The 18,588-nt window shown below is 32.9% G+C and overlaps 1 protein-coding gene and 1 long non-coding RNA gene across 2 annotated transcripts; one reads left to right on the top strand and one right to left on the bottom strand.

Moving 5' to 3' along the window:
* The first annotated feature begins 103 nt into the window (after nucleotides 1–103).
* On the top strand, nucleotides 104–9,347 carry LOC128548734 (fibrillin-2-like). Its single transcript, XM_053524124.1, has 7 exons — nucleotides 104–2,024; nucleotides 2,736–2,833; nucleotides 7,266–7,327; nucleotides 7,643–7,791; nucleotides 8,040–8,145; nucleotides 8,573–8,598; nucleotides 9,238–9,347. Exons 1-7 carry the CDS (start codon nucleotides 104–106, stop codon nucleotides 9,345–9,347), a joined length of 2,472 nt encoding a protein of 823 aa, XP_053380099.1.
* A 3,036-nt stretch (nucleotides 9,348–12,383) lies between these two features.
* On the bottom strand, nucleotides 12,384–17,589 carry LOC128548963 (uncharacterized). Its single transcript, XR_008367387.1, has 5 exons — nucleotides 16,823–17,589; nucleotides 16,080–16,149; nucleotides 15,584–15,684; nucleotides 15,041–15,108; nucleotides 12,384–13,915 (listed from the first exon to the last, which is right to left on the bottom strand). It is a non-coding gene; the product is annotated as an uncharacterized LOC128548963 (long non-coding RNA).
* Nucleotides 17,590–18,588: the final 999 nt, after the last annotated feature.

The following is an 18,588-nucleotide window of genomic DNA, read 5'->3' as shown; positions in this document are numbered from 1 at the left end:
CACGTGTTCTTGTGATGATGGATTCCACCTACATACTGATGGGACAACATGCATTGACATAAACGAATGTCTGACAAACAAAGGGGGATGCCAACACAAATGCATGAATGATGATGGGTCATTCATGTGTTCTTGTGACGATGGATACGAACTACAGACTGATAACAGAACGTGCAATGATATAAACGAGTGTCTGTCAAACAAGGGAGGCTGCCAACATGCATGTCTTAACGAGGAAGGATCATACACGTGTTCTTGTGATGACGGATACAAACTGCAATCTGATGGAACAACATGTATTAATACAAACGAATGTCTGACGAACAAGGGAGGGTGCCAGCACAAGTGCAATGAAGAGGAAGGATCATTCACTTGTTCTTGTGATGATGGATACGAACTACATTCTGATGGAACAACATGCAATGATATAAACGAGTGTCTGTCAAACAAGGGAGGCTGCCAACACAAGTGCGTTAACGAGGAAGGGTCTTTCACGTGTTCTTGTGATGATGGATACAAACTGTATACTGATCAAACATCATGCAATGATATAAACGAATGTTTGGTGAACAGAGGAGGATGCCAACATATTTGCGTTAACAAAGAAGGATCATTCATGTGTTCTTGTGATGAAGGATACGAGCTACATACTGATGAGAGAACATGCAATGATATAAACGAATGTCTGACAAACAATGGAGGATGCCAACACACATGTCTTAACGAGAAAGGATCATTCACTTGTTTATGTGATGATGGATACGAAATACATACTGATGGGACAACATGCAATGATATAAACGAATGTCTCACAAGCAAAGGAGGATGCCAACACAGGTGCGTTAATGAGAAAGGATCATTCACGTGTTCTTGTGATGAAGGATACGAGCTACATACTGATGGGACAACATGCATTGATATAAACGAATGTCTTACAAACAAGGGAGTATGCCAACATAAGTGTAATAACACAAAAGGATCATTCACTTGTTCTTGCGATGATGGATACGGACTACATACTGATGAGAGAACGTGCAATGATATTAACGAATGTCTCACAAACAATGGAGGATGCCAACACACATGCCTTAACAAGTTAGGGACATTCACATGTTATTGTTATGACGGATACGAACTACATACTGACGGGACAACTTGCAATGATATAAACGAATGTATTACAAACAGGGGAGGGTGCCAACACACTTGTCTTAACGTAGAAGGATCGTTCACGTGCTCTTGTGATGATGGATACACACTACATACTGATGGCAGAACGTGCAATGATATAAACGAGTGTCTAACAGGAAATGGAGGATGCCAACACACGTGTAGTAACACTGAAGGATCATTCTTCTGTTCTTGCATTGATGGATTTGAATTATATATTGCCGGAAAGCAATGTTTGGATATAAACGAGTGCGAAACAAACAAGGGAGGATGCGAACACTCGTGTTCTAACACGGAAGGATCGTTTAAATGTACATGTAAGAATGGCTATGAGTTGCAAAATGATGAAACAACTTGTACAGATGTAAACGAATGTTATTTAGACAACGGAAATTGTGATCATGCGTGCATTAATATGGAAGGGTCATATAAATGTTCCTGCAAAGAAGGATACGAACTTCTAAACGACGCAAAGTCTTGCACTGACGTTAATGAATGTCAAACAAACAATGGAGAATGCTTACAGATGTGCATGAACACAAATGGATCATTTGTGTGTTCTTGTTACAATGGTTTCTATCTTCAAAATGACGGTAAAACGTGTAGCGATGTTCAAGAATGTCGCACAAATAACGGTGGATGCAAGCAAAGGTGTGAAAATACAGAAGGCTCATTTAAGTGTATGTGTTGGGAGGGATACAAGCTTCACCCGAATGGTTTATCCTGTGTTGATATAAATGAATGTGCTGTCGACAACGGAAAATGTGAAAACAGTTGCCACAATTTTTTTGGAACATATACTTGTGCTTGCCCAGTTAAACATATTTTAAAAACAGATGGATTGACCTGCACTGGTTTGTATTATTTAAGTTCAGTTTCTAAAGGTTTTTGACATCAGTTTAATAGAAAAAATGTACGCCCAGCTTTAGGCTAGGAATCACCCGTGAGTCGAATCTTTAAATGGAGCTTCTAATATATTTGCTCTGCTGTACATAGAGGTTTGGAGAGACTGAAAGTGAAAGTAATCCTATAAATCGGACCACTTGATGCATTTCCCCAAACATGGTTTGAAGCATTCTCAAGTGTGTTCAGGTGTTTGTTTCAGAGTCGCCTAGGAGCTACTAGAGCTAAAAATAGAAAAATAAAAAATGCATTTAAATGATGCAGCTACAAACAGTTTAACTTAAATTCCCACAAGGGTCACCAGACAGCATTTAAGGTTGAAGAGTTAAGGTCAAGTGAGCGCCATTTTTGTTAAAATATTCCTACATAGATCCTAGAGACTATACTGACTTGAACTATTTCAAATGCTATGAAACGGTGTTTGTTAACAGCTGATTATTATTTCATAAAAATACTGTTTTCGTTTTCTGTTAAATTGTATTATTTCTACTTTTAGAATATTTTGGAAATTGTATTTCTATGTTTCTACGTTAGTTATAATTTTAATAACAAGTATTAGGAACGGTTTATTAACATTCTCTCCTAACCACATGTCACAATATATGCAATGAAGTTTCGATTTACTTGATGTGTTTTTATATGTCGTTATTATTATTTTTAAGACGTCAGTAAGCAGTCCGTTTCATCATCGATAAGACTTGCCTTAGATGACGAAACAGCTATTTCAAACTACACGGTATATGTTGAAATACAGAAAATGGTAAATACATCTTATGTTTAAATCCATTTTGTATTTATTTACTTTAGTCAATCACAATTTGTTTTACTGTTGATACATTTGGAATACCTAAATATTATTTTGATGCGCCACAGACCGTTTATTTAAATTTTAACGAAAAACGTTTTACAAAGTGACCATCAGTTTAAACACATTGCGATAAAAATTTATTTTCAACTAGCTTCATTACAGTACAGTTTTACAGTATTAACATGTTTATATTTCACCCAACGACCTTAAAAATGTTTCATCCAGTAGGACAATTATTTAGTTCATGCATCTTGATTTCAAATATTTTGATGTTTAGTTGTTATTGTTCATTACATCCGATGCAATATGTTTCTGGAAGCATTACCGTCATCTATACACGTAATTCACGTCAAACAAATTTCTCTGACTTTTATTCCTTCTTATAGTGAATATATATATATATATATTGAAATATATTGAAACGCTATTAAGCGACAATATTAAAAAAAAGAATAATCCCCAGTTATTTTGGTAATGGGCAGTCAACACTAACTTAAAATGGACAGGCTGCGGCTCTAGTATTCATTTTATGACACTATCGTAAATGTTTTGAATTACGGCAACGACACATTACCTACATTGATGTTTTGCACTTTCGCTTTTCATCGTTTAAAAATCGATCAATTTATTAATTTTTCTGTCATATATATATCTGTGTGCGTGCGTGCGTGCGTGCGTCTCTGTGTATGTGTTTTGCAATAACGTTTTAGTTGGGAGCTATACAACTTTGATACAATGAACTTTCAACATATATCATGGCCGTTTATTGTGTAATTATTTGAAGAAAACTCTGCTCAACCACATTCTTTACAGGTCATGTAGTAGTCTTAAAATTTATAAACACTTAGCCGTGCATGCTTTTTGCAAGATCAAATTAAAATTGTGAAATTGTAATAGTATAGTCAGTGATGCAAGATGCGTGGCTCAAAAGCAGGAGCTTAGGGTTGACAGCAACTGTTGATATTTCGAACTCTTTTTCACACAAAAATATTATATAAAAGCTTGACCAAAAATTACTGAGACAAAATAAAGACATAACTTTATAAAAATGAGTTATGAATCCTGTGCATTGCATATTAAGCATCACAGTGAATAAATGCATTCCAATGAGTGGTCACTGAGACTCCAGTTTACATGCAACGACTTAACCAAATTTTACCAAGTCGAAAAGGGGGCCTAACGCTGTGGCAAACGCAAACATTGCGCATCATTTCATCACAGGGAAAATGTCCGTGAAGTTTCAGCTCATTTCAAGAAGTGGTGACTGAGATACAAGCTTATATGCAACGCCATAACAACACATTACTAAGTAAAAATAAGGGAATAACTTTGTGAAAAAGCAAAAAAAAAAACGAGCTGTGATAAGTGAGTTACATGACCGATCATCATAATTAACAAATGTATGAAAATGCAGTGCGTTCCAAAAGTGGTTATCGGCTTCTTTCCAAACTTCCAGCTCTTTTGTCGGAGAAATGGAACTAGACTTAAGGTGGAATGCGCCTAATTTGGAGTTATTGGGTTTCGTTTCGCAATTTTGATTACTATAAAATTCAGTATATTCCTCATAGACTGCTTATTTTACTTTTTTGATATTTCTGTAACTTTTTTCTCTACAGAGCTTCAAAAACGACAATTGATGTCCATTTTTGACGAACCGCGATTTCACGTCCATCAGACGATTTTTGTAAATCGTTCTGTTCATTCTAAAGAGATCGATTTGCTTTCTACTCATCCCATTTTCATTGAAAAATGTCTTTAAAATGGTGTATAATTTATGGAGATCATTTTAACGTTAAAGCCGATATTTGCGTTAAAGTGACGTCAGAGCGACAAATACGACGTTGAGTTTCGAATAAAAAGTTTGCTTTAATCTTGTCTCATGTAAAACCCAAACGATAGAATTTGACAAAAAACTTACATAATGATGAAAATTTTATTTTCTATGGATTGAAGGAATAAAATTATGGGGTCACCGAATTCATTTACGCGTAAAATTACATTATGCTATCCCTACCCTCAAATCACAAGATAGCGCAATTGGGTATTTTTTCCAGTATCTCGTCTTTTCTTCCATAAATCTACTATTTTATTTTTCTAAGTACAATTAAATCATAATACTCTTTAAAACCCTGCTATCTTCGGCGAAATCGTTTCAGAGTAGAACTCAGATTTTAATGTTTAGAATATATTGCGGCAAAATCGACACCGCATTACCGTTGACCTAAATTACATTACTTTACCACAATCCCAGATAATAAAAAAATGCGTAATTCAGTGGATTTTTTGATGTTTTGGGATAAAGACAAACACATTTTGAGTTCTTTACAACTGTGCAATGATTTTATTCAACATTAAAATTGAAATGATTTATTTTGCAAGTTAATGGTAATACAAGAACAGTCCTGTATCGATGCACATTTACAAAAAATAAATAAGAAAACGACAGAATATAATTAAAATCTTTTATTTGAATTATCTCAACCTTTTAATTTTAACAATTACCTGTACAGAATTCCATAACAGGCCGCTATTTCCGAGACGTATTATCTGAGCGTAAACCTGGATACATAAAGAAATGACATTTTCTGCATGTAATAGCATAGAGACAAACAAATAGAACACAACTTTAGAAAATTTAAAAAGCCCTATTAAAGGTAACTTACACCATCGTGTTTGAATAAACTTTATTAACTTATTGAACTTTACTACTTTACGTTTGGGAAATATTCCGATTGTTTGGAGAGTAGTCGGACACCCCGATTTCGAATAAAGTGCATCCTCTATGAATACCCGCGGGGAAACAAAGTATATTTGTTATACGGAGGTTGTTGCTCTGAAAAGGTTAATTTATTTAGTAACTTGGTTAGAACAGAAACACCATCCTTTGCAAAGAGGTTTTAGCTCTCCAGATATGTGTGTAAGGAAGGTTATTCTTGTATTCATAGACACGTAATAGAAACATATTCCGTATATAATTCTTTTTCCTAACAGTAGAAACCGATCAAACACCACTAATTTATGAGTAAACATTCTGCTAAAACTGTTAAATATTCCACGAAATAAAAAAAAAAATGTTTGTTTCGGGTTTAGCGCTGTTTTCTGTGTTACGGCGGGAAGCTAACCTAGCCAATGTTCCTGGATTCTGTATTCTCAACAAGTACCTTCCAACTTTATCACATAAATCAGAGTTGGAGGACGAATGATTTCGGACACGTGGCTTTTATCAAGCCGTCATGCCCTACCCGGGGATCGAACTCACGATTCATAGGTCTGCGTTCCTTCTATTCAGCTCAACGGGTGGGGTAAAAGACAAAGAAAATAGCGGTTGTAACTGAGACTCTTTGTAATTCAACAGTGGCTGATTGTTAAACATGTGTAATTCTATGTTGTCATTATCTACATGACTGTGCGACTCAAGAATCGTAACTTTGTACGGGAACTGGAGGCTCAAGCTTGCAACCCTCTTACCAAGATTCGTTTCACGTCTGTAGTGAGCTTCTGATGAATGAGAGTGTAAAATACTAAGATTTGAAAAAAGGTATATCAGAAAAACACGTAAACTAAGCTATGTTGTGATTTGGGGGTGGGGGTAGCGCAATGTAATTTTACGCGAAAATGAATTCGGTGACCCCATAATTTTATTCAATAAATTGACAGAAAATGAAATTTTCATCATTATGTTAGTTTTTTGTCAAATGCTATCGTTTGGGTTTTACATGAGACAAGATTAAAGAAAAGTTTTTATCCAAAACTCAACGTCATATTTGTCGCTCTGACGTCACTTTAACGTAAATATCGACTTTAACGTTAAAATGATCACCATAAACTATACACCATTTTAAAGACATTTTTCAATGAAAATGTGATGAGTAGAAAGCAAATCGATTTCTTTAGAATGAACAGAACGATTTACAAAAATCGTTTGATGGACGTGAAATCGCGTTTCGTCAAAAATTGACGTCAATTGTCGTTTTTGAAGCTCTGTAGAGAAAAAAGTTACGGAAATATCAAAAAAGTAAAATAAGCAGTCTATGAGGAATATGCTGAATTTTATATTAATCAAAATTTCGAAACGAAACCCGATAACTCCAAATTAGGCGCATTCCACCTTAAAGACACTTAACTATTTTTGCGATTTTCAGATCTTAGGGTTTGACAAGATAAGTTGTCAACGTCAGTTTTGACTGAAAGTTATCAAAACATGAACATATAAAATTGTTATCTGTCAAGTTTTAAATAATTTATTAGATTATTAAAACAATTTATACAGCCAATATAATGTGGGGTCTAGTAAGAAGTTTTTTCTTTAAATGATAACAGTAAAACTTGCTCCTCGTTTATGTTTTGTAGACATCTGTATGTCACATGCTCATTTATTTTTCAGTTGAAACTTTACTTTAGCACAGTCACTGCAGCACCGCTATCTGTATTTGTCAACAGTCTAAGGTTTGTTACAGTTTCTGCACACATATATTGTCATAATACAATAAATCACGTAGTACTGTAATTGGAAATACGTTGACTGGTGATAATACCCGTGTCGTCTCCGTTACCGGCATATATTTTGATAAGAATTTTAAAATTGCAATATAGATTACAGTGATCATTCGGTAACTCATCTGACTTAAACGAATAGTAAATCATTAGGAATTAACCCTGTTATATTGAATCGTTGAATTTTAACAATGGTATACAAACTGATATATTAGCTTCTGTGACTGACAACGTGTTTAATTTAGTACTCGTACATATATCTTTCAGACGGGGGAGCGTTATTGCAGACTATACTGTTGTATATGATGAGAAAGAAGACGTGAATGGGACAGCAGATTTAATTGTTCAAGCAATAATAGATTTAGAGGACGGTGGAACCCTTGTGTTTGATGAAAAACAAATCCATGCCAAATCACGTAAATTTTGCATGTTAATAACTTAAACTCTTCACATTGAATAGACACAATCGATAAATGACTTTTTCTTGCATCAGCCTTGTACAAGTGTATTTCTGTTTAGTTTTAATTGTGGTGTCAATGACTAGAATTCATTTATCTTGTATAAGTCTGAATGAACAAGTATACATTTCCAGGTGGAGTGTTTTTGGATGAAGGTGGCTTCCTGTTGAACTTTTTACACTTTTAAAAATGATAATATATTTTAGTGTTGCCGGTCAGTGCTACTGATCCATGTGATGTTCGTGAACAACTAGCTGGTCAGTGTGAAGAAGGCTCTTATTGTGAAGTTAATGGCAGAAATCCAAGTTGTCGGTAATACACAACGAGCAAATCGTATTTTGACACACTGATAAAGATTACATGTCCGGTCTAACATTAATATATGGAACCAAAACTGAAAGAAATACCGATAAACGAATTAGGAAATATCTTTCTTACCAGTCATTATTTTCTCGTTCATAGATATTATCAACAAGTTATACATTGATACCGCAAAAGCTTGATTACTCTAAATGTCTTAGAATACAATCTATTCTACAGAGAAATACGAAACTTCTTAGTAAGAAATAAACGGAAATTAATGTTTTATTATTGCGAAAGTAAATCATGTAAATAGATTAAGTGACATTATTATGGGTAGATAGTGGAAAATTCTTTACATGAATATTATGATTGTACATACATGTATATCTAGCTTTATACTTAGATAATTGTTGATTGTGCCTGTATTTATTTTCAGAAAAGTATCGGATTCCATTCACAAAGGTAAGAACAATTTAAACATGCTGCATTATATACACATTATAGAATATTCAAGCAGTTTTAGTTAATAAAAAATAATAATCACTCGGACAGCATACGAGTATAAATAAATAAATAAATAAATAAATATATATATATTTATATATGTAGTGAATATCAATTTAAAAATAAACCTTAAAATACATTTATATCAATGAGACATGCCTCAAAATCGCTTCATTTATTCAGTATCATTTGCGGAATACATTTGCAGACGTTTTCTCAATATGACTAATTTAGAAAAAGGTGGAATTTAGTTTATAGGGTGAAAGTACTTCATTGCCCGTGAAAACAGAAACAGTAAACCGTATTATTTAATGAAGTTTATAACATATTTTGCGACTAATGAATGAATGTTTAAACAGGCAGTTGTACGTTTTAGAATCAAAACAGCTTTTTTGTGGTTCTATGAATTAGGAATGAGATCAGAAATCTAGCCAAGACTGAAAATGAGTGATTTATTGTCAACGAAATGTTTATAGCACACGTGTCAGGTGTGGCAATAATGTTACAAAGATATCAAGCCCGAAAATGGGTATATGCACTCCGGAAATATTTGATAGACGGAACAGATTATTTTATATTTTATATGACCACTTTCAGATTACAACATAATATACGCTGTAATTGGTGTAGTTGGTTTCCTGGTTGTACTAGTGCTGTTGATATTGTGTGCCAGTCAGATAAGATCATACCGAAATAAAGAAAAGTAGGCATTATGTCTGGTGTTTGAACGAATATATTATGTTTAAATAACAGATTTGTAATGTGCTCAAATATAAATGTGATTTTTGTAAATTAACTTGATTTATATATTTTTTTTTTGTTTATTGGAAGATTAAAATATTCAAAACATGTACCTCTTTTATATTGATTCGTTTATACCAAATATTGGTAAAAAAAAGGCCCTTGCAACTTCTCTTTAGACTTAAACACAATACGTTTGACCGAATAGACACAATAAATATTCGGTGTGAAACTGTTAAGTAATCACTATTTAGTTGTTGTCGATAGTTAGTTTTATGGTCCTGTATCTGTATTAGATCATAATAATAGCAGCCTACAAAGTGTTTTTTAATTTTAATTCTGATGGTTGGGAAATACTCTTACGATTATTTTATGGTATTTTATGACAATTACAGGCACTTGAACGGGATGACAATAAATTCAAGTGAAAAAGTGCAAGATTCAGGTACGTTTTATTGACGCAAACAATAAAATGCTTGGTTTAATATTATTGGCATTAGGTACGTGTCGTACATGTTGTCATTTTTGTAAATACATGCTGCAAATAGTTAGCACGGTAGTCTTGCAATATTTGTCGATACACATTGCTGAAGCACCATAGCCAATCAATACTTGGCAATGCATATTTAGACGGACAGTTAGCACGAAGCCATACAAACTTGCAATACCATTGAAAAGACTTGCTGATAGTCATACAAAACTTTCGATACGCTTAACAAAAATTTTTGAAAACCCCCTACAAATTTAATGTTTTTTGCGACGGAAGTTGACAATACCCCTTACTTGCGATACACTTTTTTTGGGGATATTTACACGATAGTCATAAAATACTTGTCGATACACATTTTCTGCGATAGTTAGCATGATAGTTATACAATACTTGTCGATACATTTTCTCGGAAATTTACAAATAGCATAAACCCCTTGTCCAAATAATAACAGCATTTTGCATTTGGGCTACAATCCTCTCGATAACATTGAGACAGACAACATGCAGCATTCTATACTTTTTTAAAAACACATTCTGCGGAAGTTGCACGAAAAAAGTCAATCTTTTCTACGCATTGCTGCGGATAGATAGCACAATAATAGTACAATACTTGTCGAAACACATTGCTGTGGATAGTTAGCACGATAGTCATACAATACTTTTGATATCAAAACGAAAAATATAAGCCAATAGGCTTTCAAAATGTGGTTTACATAAAATTCAGTAAAATAGATGAGACACAGGTAAAAAAAAATTAATTTCAGATTATTGCGAAAATGCAAATATGTTCACTTTTTTTAATCGTATGTACATTGTTGACAAGTTTAGGGTGGGTATGTCCTCAAAAATAAACTGGTATTAACAAAACCTTGCTTTTTAACTTTTATAGGTGACACGAAAAACCACCTTTTTTGAAAGAAAGGATTGATCGGGAAATTCGAAGGAAGGCGCTTTTTCTAGCCCCCTTTAACAATATTTAGATTTTATCTTTACAATCATCATATCAGGAAGGTGAAGCGTCTCTCAAAATATATTTGTGCTAACAAAAAATTTCTCAGCAATCGCTACAACCACAAATGCATTAATCAGTGTTTACCTTAAAACTGATATATGAAAAGAGCAATATCTCTAAACAAATGCCAGATTACATGTTTCAAAAATATTTCAATGTGCTTTCTTTAATGTTTTCGTTTTATGCTACAAAATACATTTTAAAATAGGCACAAATAATTTATAAAAAGCTCGTGTGGTCAGCTAAATATACAGAACATATATCTAAAGCGTAAACGAAAATGTTTTTTTTTTATTTTTTGTAAAATATAACACGGAGGGTTTAGCTGTACGTGACATCTTATACTTAAATAGAACTGAGTATTTTATTGACCTCGGTTTTGGATATTGTATGTGGTACATTTTGGGGCCCTCTACAAGAAAATTTTCCCACATTTAAAAATTTACTTTTTGTAGTTGCCGGTGTCCCGGATGTTTTTATGGCTAAAAAAAGAAAATGACTTTGGTTCTACGTATTAACTCAAGGTATGTTTTTTGAGAGATTTGACTAGATCAGTAATCGATTTTTATCGAGTAGTGGATTAGCAGAAAGAAAATTACAAACGGAAAGTATATTTGGTATATAGCAGAAACATTTTTTGGCTGGGCATAGGCGTCCAGTCCACAGCGACAAGACGACAGCGCCTTCCATAATCAAATTGAATAGACATTTAATGCAATGTATGAGCGAAAAGAGAAAAATATATGTCTATGAATTTGAACTTGGTTAAAACTACAAAATGATAAAATTTTGTTTTATTCAATAAAATACACTACAGTTCACTGAAAAATAAATTCGTTGCCCCTTTTTTAAATTTTTTGCTCCTTTGAGCTCAATGCCATGGGGACTATTCTATCTTGCTGTTCCGGGTCCGCCTCCCCTCCGTCGTCAAGTCGTCCGCCGTCGTCAACAATTGTTTTTAAACCACCCAAACCCCCCCAAAACCAAGAAAGTATTTTGATTTTAAAATTTTCCCTGATTTTCGGGGGGGTCCTCTGCCAAAGTTTCAAACGGTTTTCCCTTGGTTTTATAAAGGGGCCGCCAGAAAAAAAATATAAAGCTTCAAACGACATACCCCTAAACCGATGGTCCCATTTTAAAAAAAATTTCAAACAAATGGGCCTTGGTCACCCCCAAACCAATATTGTTCAAAAAAACCGTACATCAAAAAACGGGCCGCCAGGGTGGGGCGTGGCACTATTCCCTTATGTATCGGTAGTGAAATTAAAAAAGGGTTTTCGGTAAACTGCTGCCCGAATTGTTTTTACACAAATTAGACATTGTAATAAAAAAAAAAAAACCGGATTTTTTAACATTTTGACCCAAATTAAAAATTTTCTAAGTGCATCGAAATATATAACAAAATTAAAATGCTTTGTTATTTTTAAAAAAGATATTTACTCCAAAAAATTAAGTCCCCATACATTTTTGAAATAGGAAGCAACCCTGAATGACTATTCCATCAAATTTGCTGATATAAAAATAAAGTTAGGTATTTTCCCGGGATACCCTCATTAAAGTCTGTTTCTTCATTTCATTCAGACATGGAATGTAAACAAATACAGGAACAACTTAACAGTACAAGGACATCAAACAACCTATATTATTTTCCTTCAGGACAGGTACACATGTTAGGTCATACTTGTAGTTAATAAACCAAAATGTAAAACAATTAATTAGCTCATCAAAGAAATGAAGACTAATAACTTCACAATGTTTTATTACCTCCCTTCATTATATTTATCATCTACATTCTACATATTTTTTATGGAATTACCTCCCTTTATTTCAAATAAGCTTTCTTATATTGCAGTTTAATCAGTCAGTATTTTTACCTTAATTTTCAGACAAATAAATTTATATATTTTTTTAATCCATGGTAAGATGAAAACATAAATTTTATTAAAGAATTCCATAATAGCATTTATCACACATGAATGCAAGGTATACACAACAAATAATTTTGAGCCTTGTTGCCAAGGACAATGTTGAAAAATATTAAAGCTCAGATGGCATAACAGTGAAATCAAATCTTTTTAAGTTAAGTTGATAATTCCAATATTAACTTATGACTACAAAAATTTAAAGTATGTTGTTATTCCCATTTCAGTCCAACATATCTAAAGAAGTAAATACTACAAAGACTGTATATCAAATTTTTGAAAATAAAATTCCACCAACATATTTTGTTCTTATTTCGTTTATCTTGATTATGTAGTGTACTTATCTGGAATGATGAGATATTTTGAAATGTATATTTCTTTATTCTCCTGGATGGAAAAAAATAAAATATATAAACAAAACAACCATTTATACCAACCAAATTGTAAAATACTTAAGTTTCTTTGATGTTAGTAATTATATGTCGAGACATGAAAACAACATAAAATATCAACATAAAATATAACTAAAAAATTGTGGAACATCATATGTAGATTAGATTAGACTGTATTATACAAATATGTATATGAAAATATGTGACAACTCTGGTTAAATAGAATATTAGTTAACTTATGGTAAAATGTTGAACTGCTTTAACATTAATCTACAAGTGATGAATGAGTTCATCTTACCATAACTTTGACATTTATTAAGAAAAATATAACATACAAGAAATGACACACAGACAGTATAAGTTGCTGAATGACTGGGTCAGTCTCCACCACAAATACTATGAAACTTAAAAAGTCCAATTAAATGTGTTTCTTTAAATTAGATTGATCACATTTTAACACTTCTGTGAATGCAATTGTTAAATGCTTGCTTCTTACATGCATGCAATAATGGAAAAAAAAATGATTTAACAATATATGAATACAGTCTTGTCATGAACACATTCTGTACAGATGATAATACATAGAAAAGTCAACATATTTATTATATGGGTCCATCTCAGTTTACAGCTGGTGCATGGCTGTCTCGCACTTGAATATACATCTTGCAGCACAGCTGGGGTAAATTTCATTTCACATGACAACACACTTGTAGCACTTCTGGAAATACAAATGTAAAACTTTTAATTACATAAAGAGAATAAAACATGATAGTTTTTAAAACAATTATAACATCATTTTAGACATTTGCAGATATTCTAATCTTAGAAATATATTATCAAGCAGCAAGTCAGGTAACTCTACAAACTGACATTTTGTCTAATTTCAACTTGTCTAAGGAATTACCTGTTTTAAGCAGCAAGATTGTGTTGCTACTTGGCTTCTGCTTTATTTAAATTTTACATATACTTAGATCCACTAAATGACAAGTTATTTAATAGGACTGTCTGAAAAGATTGCATATTTTATAACATATTTTATAACATTCAATGTACATATTCAATAAAATAGTGAAAAAAAATAAACAGATAAATCTGTAGATGTTTCACCTATGATCTCACCTAAAAGCTCCAACAACAACCTACAACCTCTGATTAGTATATGATGTAGTAATGATAAACTACCTAAAGTGTTTTTATATAGCAGGCAAAAAAAAAAAATGAACTTGCAAACTGCCAAAACTTCACCTTATGAGTAATATATGTTCACTTTTCCCCTTGTTGAAAGTGATGTTTTTCTTAAAGCATTTGAAATCATAGATATTATAAGTACAATGCAACCTCTGTAGAGCAATACCCTGTGGGATATACAAATATTTTAGTTATTTTGAGGTTGTTGTTCTGGAGAAGTAAATTTGATAGTTATATTTCATCTTAGGGAAATTCTCATGATGTTGTTATAGAGAGGTTTTTGCTTCAGAGTGAGCTACTCTGGAGAGGTTGTACTGTGAAAATTGCTTCAAACGTCATCTTCAACTGAGCTAAATGAAGGAAAACAACAAAAGATTTTCCAAATTTAGAATTTCCTTGTTTACAATTTGACATTAAATGTTAGGCAACTATGCAGACATATTTTTATGTGACACAATGCCGCCTTTAACTATCTTATTCCAATGAACAAATTGTCAGTCCTGACAAAATCATGTGAAAAAAAAGATCACAGTAAAAAAAATAATCCTAATCATTTTATATATATTGCAAATCAGCTTTACAGAACTCATAAGTGACAAAAAATTAAATTCAAATATTGCAGCACTGGCCATGTCTTTTTATCACAATAGTTTACCTTATCTATATCTGTTACGTTTGTCACAACTTTTATGTCCCTTCTGCACTAACCATTCTCTTCAAGTTCTGAAATATTGTAAAACATTAATTCACACACATTCTAGGAAATCAACATAAAATCAGTGTCAAAGCATTTGAATATAATTGTTTTAATTATCTTAATACAAAGATACAAATGTACTTCATGTTTTTGCTGACTGATACAATATACTGAAATTTGTATTTCAATATTTATTATCAAAGTACATGTTCATTCTATTTTTGAAATGTTTGCATTACAAAGCTATCACATATTTATTACTAAACCATATCTATTATCATTATTTTTAATGGAGATATGTACTTAGTAAATTGAGGGATACACAAAGCTACAGGAAAGAAATGTTTATGCCAGGCGGCTGACATAAAGTCCAGAAGGTTCACATCTTGTCAGGAATGTCAGTCTTATAGCTGTCTTGTACAGTTATTCAGGAGCAAGAATTGTAGCCATACAGCATATAAATGCTTTGAGACCTTTGTTTAACATACAAAAGCATAATACCTCCTGCATTTTTCATAATGGTAACATCTTCTTGGACTGCCACAGGGTAAGACAGGTCAAACAACTGTACATGTACATACTCAAACTTTTCCCTACCAAAACTGAAAATGAAAATTATACAACATTTTTTCCCTTTATTTTTGTACAAAAGATGACCTATGCATTTAATACAGATTTTTTACATTTATTAATCTAAATATATTAAAATTAATAAAATATCTCATAACTCATTGTACGATTAAAATTATAATCATTAATAAACTATATCAAACATGAACCTGAAGTGTTCTAATTTATAAAGCTGCAATTAATATTGAAAAAAATGCAACTATTGTATACAATGTATATTAAAAAAAGTATCATGAACCTGATTATAAAACAGTCTCAGTTCAAATGTAATAACACATGACTGTCAGAAAATCAATGTATGTTGTACTTTAATGATATCATCATGACATGAATGCCATCAATAAACTTCATATATAACAAACTATACCACTATGTCAGCCTCTTTCTTGTTATTTCTACAGCTTCCAAAGACAGACTGCAACTACATGTATCAGACACTGTAAGTAAAATATACAAATAATCATTACACAAGAGAATTTTTCATGTTAACTAAAGGGAGTTAATTAAATACAATCTGAGAATTTTTGCTAAACATAAAGGGAAGTAATTATCAATAAAATGAATGTCGAAAAATGCATATATAAGGGAGGTAATTTAGAACAAATGTCAGTATAATAGTTGACATTGACAATGACCTATATCAAGTATGCACAACATAAGAAACAGCAAGCACTTGAAAAATGCATTATATTTCCTTGCAATATCAAGAATATTTGACTGTATGTAAGGGTTCTCTACATGCTGTTATACTGAAAAAAAACTTTAGTCTAAATATAGCTTAGATCTATTTATATCTTCAAAAAAGGAAGTCCCAAATTTCCACAGCTATTCACAGGCTGAAAATTTTAGGTACTAATATCAGCAAAGAGGTTGATATCTATACTTTTTAATAACTATCGTCAAAGGTAGGGAAAAACTTACTGGAAAGGCATAAACTTCTGATCTTGTCATTTCAATACATTTTCAGCTCATTTGCATATAAGAAGAAATTTACAGAATTCCCCCTGTTTCTCTTCATTTTCAAAAAAGTCTGTAAGATGGATATAAACCAAAACATTCTCCTATGTGTCAGCTATCAGATATATATTTCAACAAAAACTGTCAACTTACCTTGTTTTTAGAAGAAGACAAAATTCCATGGCAACTTTCGCTTCCCCGCAAAACTGTACGGGTGCACACATAAAAAAATCTGAACTGTGATTTTCAAAATAATACAGTAAGACCACAATTATTTCCCTTGAAAATAAAATGCTCTAGGTAAATGCCTACACAAATGGTCCTTGTGTGACCCTCTACCAAGATTGTTCAAATCATTTTGATTCGTCAATATATATATGGTGGAAATCTTAAAAATCTTCTTGTATGAAACTGCTGGCCCAATTTTAAAATAAATTTACACAAATGGTCCTTGTGTGACCCTCTACCAAGATTGTTCAAATTATACCGATTCGTCAAAAAACAGGGGCATTAGAAGGCGTAGTCACTTCTTCCTCTATGTGTATAGTGGATCCTTTAAAAATCTTCTTGTGTGAAACTGCTAGCCAGATTTTGAAATAATTTTACACAAATAGTAACTGTTCTTGTGTGACCTTCTTCAAATGTTGTTCAAATTTTTCTGATTCGTAAAAAACACGGCCGCCAGTGGGCGAGGTCACTTTTGAAAATCAATAATAGCTAGAACCTTGATATTTGGCATGTGATATCTGACTTGTAATTTCTACCGTAATTGTTCAAATTATTGCACTTGGTTCAAAATGTGTGTAACGTGTACATAATAAAGGCTAACATAGAAGAAACCTAAGTCTGTACTAAAATAAACATACTTGAAGCCTTGTACACAGGTGAGCGCTTTAGAGTCAATGACTTTTGCTAAATCGTTATATTTAAAACCAATCGTTATGTTTTTGCCCTGTCCGTCCGTACGTCATACTTTCTGATCAATAACTTGAGAATTATTTCACCTAGAATCTTCAAACTCCATAGGGTGATAGGCGTATAGAAAAGATGACCCGTATTATTTTGGGTTCATTCCATCAAAGGTCAAGGTCACAGGGGCCTTATGTGGAAAACCGTTTTCGATCAATAACTTTGGAACCACTTGACCAAGAACCTTGACACTTTATAAGATGATTAGACATGACAAGTAGATGACCCTTTTGATTATGGGATTAGTAGGTCAAAGGTCAAGGTCACGGGGCCCGAACAATGGAAAATCCTTACTGAACAATAACTTGAGAGCCACCTGACCCAGAATGTTGATATTTCATGGGATAATTGGACATGCAGAGAAAATGACCTCTATTAATATTAAGGTCAATATTTCAAATGTCAAGGTCAAGAACCCGCAAACCATTTCGATCAATAATTTGAGAAACACTTGACCCAGGACCTTGAAACTTCACGAGATGATTGGATATACATAGTTTAGGATCCCTATTGATTTTGGAGGCACCCTGTCAAAGGTCAAGGTCGCAGGGGCCAGAACATGGAAAGTCGTTCCGAACCATTTTACCAAGAACGTTGAATCTTTATAGGATGATTGGACATGCTAAGTAGATGACCTCTATATATGTTGGTGTCACTCGCTGAAGGTCAAGGTCATAGGGGCAAGAGCATGGAAACCCGTTTCTTATCAATAACTTGAGAACAACTTGACCCAGATAGCTGAAACTTCATAGGATGAATGAACATACAGAGTAAATGACCCATTTTAGAGGACGCTCTTTTAAAGGTCAGGGTCACAGAGGCCAGAACATAAAATAAATCCAGATTCATTACTTGAGAACCACTTGACCCATAGCCTTGAAACTTCATAGGATAATAGGACATGCCGAGTAGATGACCTCTCTTGATTTTAAGGTCACTCGGTCAAAAGT

This window comes from Mercenaria mercenaria, chromosome 15 (genome assembly GCF_021730395.1).
Source record: "Mercenaria mercenaria strain notata chromosome 15, MADL_Memer_1, whole genome shotgun sequence".
Classification (NCBI taxonomy): Eukaryota; Metazoa; Mollusca; class Bivalvia; order Venerida; family Veneridae; genus Mercenaria; species Mercenaria mercenaria.
The sequence above is the reverse complement of the archived record's forward strand: the minus strand, read 5'-3'. Positions and strand labels throughout refer to the sequence as shown.

What these genes read in the sequence shown, in the direction of transcription:
- LOC128548734 (XM_053524124.1), top strand. Translation starts at nt 104, where the DNA reads ATGAATGATGATGGGTCATTCATGTGTTCTTGTGACGATGGATACGAA. An exon ending in AGATGGATTGACCTGCACTG is followed by an intron (nt 2,025 to 2,735) that starts GTTTGTATTATT and finishes ATTATTTTTAAG; the next exon opens with ACGTCAGTAAGCAGTCCGTT. An exon ending in ATCGGATTCCATTCACAAAG is followed by an intron (nt 8,599 to 9,237) that starts GTAAGAACAATT and finishes GACCACTTTCAG; the next exon opens with ATTACAACATAATATACGCT.